General features: G+C 36.2%; 1 protein-coding gene across 1 annotated transcript; it reads left to right on the top strand.

Moving 5' to 3' along the window:
• Positions 1-467: 467 nt before the first annotated feature.
• LOC118041649 (beta-amylase 2, chloroplastic) lies at positions 468-5,497 on the top strand. The gene is made up of 9 exons (XM_035049106.2): positions 468-1,091; positions 1,297-1,374; positions 1,500-1,703; positions 2,188-2,382; positions 2,820-2,984; positions 3,474-3,734; positions 3,874-4,092; positions 4,273-4,492; positions 5,089-5,497. The coding sequence occupies exons 1-9, from the start codon at positions 846-848 to the stop codon at positions 5,118-5,120; spliced, it is 1,620 nt and encodes a 539-aa protein (XP_034904997.1). The 5' UTR covers positions 468-845; the 3' UTR covers positions 5,121-5,497.
• The last annotated feature ends 540 nt before the right edge of the window (positions 5,498-6,037 follow it).

Genomic DNA, 6,037 nt, shown 5'->3' with positions numbered 1-6,037 from the left:
GTTTTCCATATCTATTCATGTGTTAAAGGGTAAAGTGCCCCGTGGATGCCCTGGAGAAGGGTAATTTTGTCTTCCTCAAAATGGTAAATGTGGGTTTTTGAACGAGAATACATTGGCAAAATGGGTGGGCCATCGTCTTAGCTAGGTTTAAGAACTTGATCTATGGCGGGCTTTGAGCCTTTAACAGAAAAAGGGAAGAGTTACATGTAGGCCCATGCCGACATTTTCTCATTTCTCGGTCCAGAAAAGGTACGGAATCTACAAGCAGAACCCCAGACTAATATCGCCACGCAATAATTATCCAACACGTGTCAGCCATAAATTATCGGAGGTAGTGTAGCGTTAGTGACTGTGATCGTAATAATTTTTTAATATATATATTTTTTAAAAATTTATTTTTAATTAAGTTTTTCGAAATAATTTAAAAATATTAAAGAGTGAAATTTTTTTTATAAAACACCTTTTGAACGGCGTTACCATACTGCGCCGTACTCACCTCGAAAAGCGCAGAAAAGGAGTCTTGATTTTTAAAGCTCAAAGAAAATCATATCTCTGGGGTCTGGATCCGTGAAGTCGTAAACCACAGGTCACGGGTTCTTTTCCCCGCCACTTCCTCCTTTTGGTTCCCGAGAAAACTGTTACTTACTACTCCATTTGAGTGAATAAAAAGAGAAAATCTATACTCAAATCTCACAAACTTTAGTCAGGGAGACGTAAAGAGAAATTATCGGTATTGAATATCTCAACGAAAATCACTCATTTCTACACTCTCAGCGAAGTCATCGGCTTCCATAAGAAGTTTCAATTCACACTAGTCGAGTTCTAATTCAGTTGCTCAAATCAAGATGGCCTTTAATGCGTGTGTGGCTTTGTCATTAACAAATAGTCAATTATTTTTAGTTTCTTCTATGCGAGTGTGTAGTGGATTTCGGAGCTCAGTGACGTGCAATTTGCGGTGTCATCGTGTGAAAGGTGATGCAGTGTCAATTGGTTCTCGGTTTAGAAATTTCGGGGTGGCGAGAGCTAAAGGGCTGAAAATTGAAGACCATTCTCTTCTTGATGATTCATTGGATAATACTGATGATGAGCAGGTAATAAACTTATAATTACGTGTATAGTAGAACGAGGTTATGTTGGTTGTTCTTTTGAGCTATTGAATTTTTGAAGCAGTTGTAACTAAATTTGGATCAAATAACGTGCAACTAGTTTAGTAATGGAGTAAGGTTGTTCAATGGGCTTTCGAATCAATTTACATTCACCTGTAGTTGGTGGCCTTTTCTCTGCATTTTTCCTTAGGTTGGAGATGTGCGTCCGAAGGTGCCGGAGCGGGATTTTACTGGCACTGCTTATGTTCCTGTTTATGTGATGCTGCCGGTAAGCGTGATTGTTTTGACACTGTTATTTCTTGATTGTTGATTTCTTGATTTAGTTCTTAAGTTTAAGGTATTTCGTTTTTCTACGAGTTTATTTGTTGTGTTTAATGACGTGGGAAATGGCAGCTAAGTGTCATTGACATGAATTGTGAGTTGGTTGATCCTGAAGATCTACTGAACCAGCTGAGGATCTTGAAATCAGCAAATGTTGATGGTGTTATGATTGATTGTTGGTGGGGGATAGTGGAGGCTCATGCTCCGCAGGTGTATAAATGGAGTGGTTACAGGAGGCTCTTTCAGATGGTGCGTGATCTTAAGCTTAAGTTGCAGGTGAGTGTATATATATGTATAGATATATATTCTGTTTTGCTATGATTGGTCTGTCATAAGCTATGAATCAAGATCACAGATTCTGATGGTAAAAAATGAGTTATTTGGGAAAGAACCTAAAGCCTATATGGCGACTCACATCTTAAACTCCAATCTGTTATGTTTCACCTCTCTCTACCTTCCAACCCCAAAAGTGCTCATTATCAGTACACGTACAAGGTTAATTGTATCTATAATACATGCTTTAATACCCTTCAAGCCAACATCTGCAAGTTCTCAATGGAAACAAACTTTAACATTCAACATGTATATCCATATAATAGTATGTGTGTTGGTCTTGTGTCATTTTTGGAGAAAGATTTTCTAAGCTTGGCATCGACCTAAAACTAGCATAATTTTCCAAATGGAATGTTTGGTGTTATAGTAATTCAAAAAAATTCTATGCTGATTATGCTACTATTTCTTTACTCTAATATGAGCTCAGGTTGTTATGTCATTTCATGAATGCGGAGGCAATGTTGGTGATGATGTCCATATTCCACTCCCGCAATGGGTGACAGAAATTGGTGAAACCAATCCTGACATATATTTCACAGACAGAGAAGAAAGGCGCAATACTGAATGCCTCACTTGGGGAATTGATAAGGAGCGAGTTTTAAAACGTCGGACAGCTGTTGAGGTATTGAATTAATAAGTCATGCTTGTAATGTGATATAATTTTTTATTTCTTTTTATCTCATCCAGGCCACATATAAGTTGAAATACAACAAATACATTTTCTGTTCTTTCCTGTTTAATTTGATGTTCTCTGAAAATGTATTGAAACATGAACTACTCTAAAATGTGTAGCTAAATTTATTATGTTAAATGTATGTTTGTGTTTCGAAACAGAATGCTTGTTTGGACACAATCTCTTTTCATCCAGCAGTATTCATGTTATGCAAAAGTCCCACCCAGTATTTGTTTTATCTGTGGCCGAGGTTTGTAAGATCACATTATCAAAGATTCAGATTAAACCTCTGCGACTAATAAGTGCTTTTGTCCATGTGCCCTTAGCTAGAAATTTAATTTTATATCTTAAAGTTGAAGTTTCTACTGTTGATAAAAATAATGCAGGTTTACTTTGATTATATGAGGAGCTTTAGGGTGGAGTTTGATGAGTTCTTTCAGGATGGAATCATCTCTGAGATTGAAATTGGACTAGGTCCATGTGGGGAGCTAAGGTATCCCTCATATCCTGCAAAACATGGTTGGACATATCCTGGCATTGGTGAATTCCAGGTATGTTTTGGTAATGGGTTAATAACTTGACCTTCAGCTTGAAGAAGGCATATCCCTTAGGGGTACCTTATCCTGATGGCTGTGAAATTGAGGTGTATTTGAATTACTGATAAATAAAAGGGTGTTTAAGATTGTGGTAATGGTTGTTTTTTAAAGTGCTTTTCGCTTGAAAATAAATCAAAATAATTTTTTTTTATTTTTTAAAATTTATTTTTGACATCAGCACATTAAAACAATCCATAAACACTAAAAAAAAAAGTTGAAGCAAAAAAAATCAAAATTTGATGAAAAGCAGGTCGAAACTCAATGCCAAACACCCCCTAGTTGGCTTCTCTTATTGTAGAGAGGCTTGGTAATCATTATGGAATAAAATTCACTGTCCTGTTATGCATTCCATAGTTTGATCTTGTCCCTCTATCACCTTTTCATAGTCAACCTTATTAAATTATGGTGTTTTTCCACAAAATGACCCAGGATGTTTCATTTCAGTGCTATGATAAGTACCTGATGAAGAGTCTGAGCAAAGCAGCAGAGGTGAGGGGGCACTCGTTTTGGGGAAGAGGTCCAGAGAATGCAGGTTCTTACAACTCTGCACCGCATGAGATTGGGTTTTTCCGTGATGGAGGAGACTATGATAGTTACTATGGAAGATTCTTCCTCAATTGGTACTCTCAAGTTTTGATTGATCACGGAGATCGTGTTCTTGATCTGGCTAATTTAGCCTTTGAAGGCACTGGCATTTCTGCAAAGGTGAGTTACCATTGCATGGAATCTTGTTCTTCTCTGGATAAACAAGTTTTCATTTCTTGGAATGATAGATAAATCCAATTAACATGTTCTATAATTTTTATACTGATATGTTTTTGCTATATTGACGGCTGCCAAGCAGCTATCAGGAATTCATTGGTGGTACAAAACAGCTAGTCATGCTGCTGAATTGACTGCTGGATTCTACAACTCTTCAAATCGTGATGGCTACGCTCCAATTGCAGCAATGTTGAGGAAACATGGGGTTGCTCTCAATTTCACATGTTTTGAAATGCGCACAGTGGACCAGTATGAGGGCTTTCCAGAGGCACTCGCAGATCCTGAGGGATTAGTTTGGCAGGTAAGCAAAGACATATCTGCTGTTTTATCTCCTAGCATATGATGTTTCAATTAGGGTATTAAAATATATGTTGTGAGGGTGAAGGGATGTGTATGTTCAGTTGGCTGTGGAGGGCAGATGGTGCTAAATTTACCATATATCCTGTCATATTTAGATTTATATCATCTTTTCAATTTCCAGGTGCTGAATGCTGCATGGGATGCTTGTATCCCACTTGCCAGTGAGAATGCTCTTCCTTGCTACGACAGAGAAGGTTATAACAAGATATTAGAAAATGCCAAGCCTCTGCATAATCCGGATGGGAGACATTTATCTGTTTTTACCTATCTCAGGCTTAGCCCTGTTCTCATGGAGAGACACAACTTTCAAGAGTTCGAACGATTTGTGAAGAGAATGCATGGTATGGTAGAGCTTCATTTTTCTCCTTCCGAGTCCATCACATTTTCTTTCGGTTCCAATTCCTTTTGGTTCCTTTTTTTTTCCCCAGATTTTCAGTTGTCTTGGATATCTAGTATAATGATGATAAGAACAGTTTGTTAGCATGCATGATATATGATATTTAGTCTTGAAGCCAATGGGAAGCTCATCTATAATTTTATGCTTGGCTAGATAATTAAACTTTCACCTCTTCTAATGATTGTCATGGTCCAATAACTACTTGTCCATAGGAAGTTTTACTTGAACATTCATGTTTGTCTGTATGTGGTTGATGGGCACTCCTCTAAACTTCGTCTCTGCATTAGCCCTCAGTTGACCACATTTCTTTGTTTCCGTTTCCTTCATACCAGCCAAACCGATAAGGTCATGTAAACAAAGAATTGGCCAGTGCATTGTTGGTATTTATTTTCTATTTAAATATAAAATTGTTTGAAGTTGTAAATTATAGGAAAGACTTGAGGGTACAGTGATTTCCATTGTTAATCATGCATATATAGTGTACAAATGCACCTTTTATCAGACATAGATGATTTTGATTCGTCTTCCATCCAATTTCAGGAGAAGCAGTTTCAGATTCAAATGCAATATGAACAGAAATTACACTATAGCAGAGGAGATGGATGGGTTAAGTTGCGCCTAGGAGTGTTGTCACACCTCGATAGATTATACTTTTTACGTGTTTGTCCTATGTCCATAACATACAATGTAGTATGTATAATAGTGCAGTTCGATATAGATTATTAATTGTTCCAAGCATCCTCGTTTTCACACCGAAGCATCTATGTGTCCGAACAAGCTCATCCTTTTATCAGTTAGTTTTGAAGGTAGTCCATGTTCCTTGAGGGTCTTTGCTATGTTTCTACTTTCGGCTCACAGAGAATCATCAAACTGATTTCATTGGCAGAAGACGGTATCCATGCAGATGTATACAGTGGTTGTTTTATGTGATAATAGTTTTTTTTTTTAATATATTATATTAAAAACATTTTATTTTTTAAAATTTATTTTTGATATCTAACATTAAAATATAAAAAAATATAAAAAATTATTTTTTTTAAACCGTTAAAAAAAAAGAAAGCTTTAATGGTATTATCCCGTTGCCAATAATATCATTTAAGACCATTTGTATATGAACAATTCAAGCATAGCATTTAAACCTGATTCGGTAGCTGGTTTAGGTTTTTAGTTTTGATCAGGTAATCGGATCGTTCGAGTTAATTTTTGTTTTTTAAAAAACTTAAAACAATATCATTTTAATAAAAAAAATAAAAATCAACAGGTTGTAACATGGTTTTTAATCAGGTTTTGCTGAGTCAGCTGAGTTAATCTACTGAGTTAATTTTTTTTTAACCTAATACAATTTTAATTTTAAATTAATTGAATTTCAAATTAATTTGTCAAGTGAGGTTTGAAAACTATGATGTGAGACAAACACAAGCGGTTTGTAGCCGTTTACCGCTAATGTAGGTCACGTGATTGGGCCTTTAAGGACGCACTAACATCTCGT

Source organism: Populus alba, chromosome 14 (assembly GCF_005239225.2).
Source record: "Populus alba chromosome 14, ASM523922v2, whole genome shotgun sequence".
NCBI lineage: Eukaryota > Viridiplantae > Streptophyta > Magnoliopsida > Malpighiales > Salicaceae > Populus > Populus alba.
Note: the sequence above shows the minus strand (reverse complement) of the source record. Positions and strands in the feature narration are given on the sequence as shown.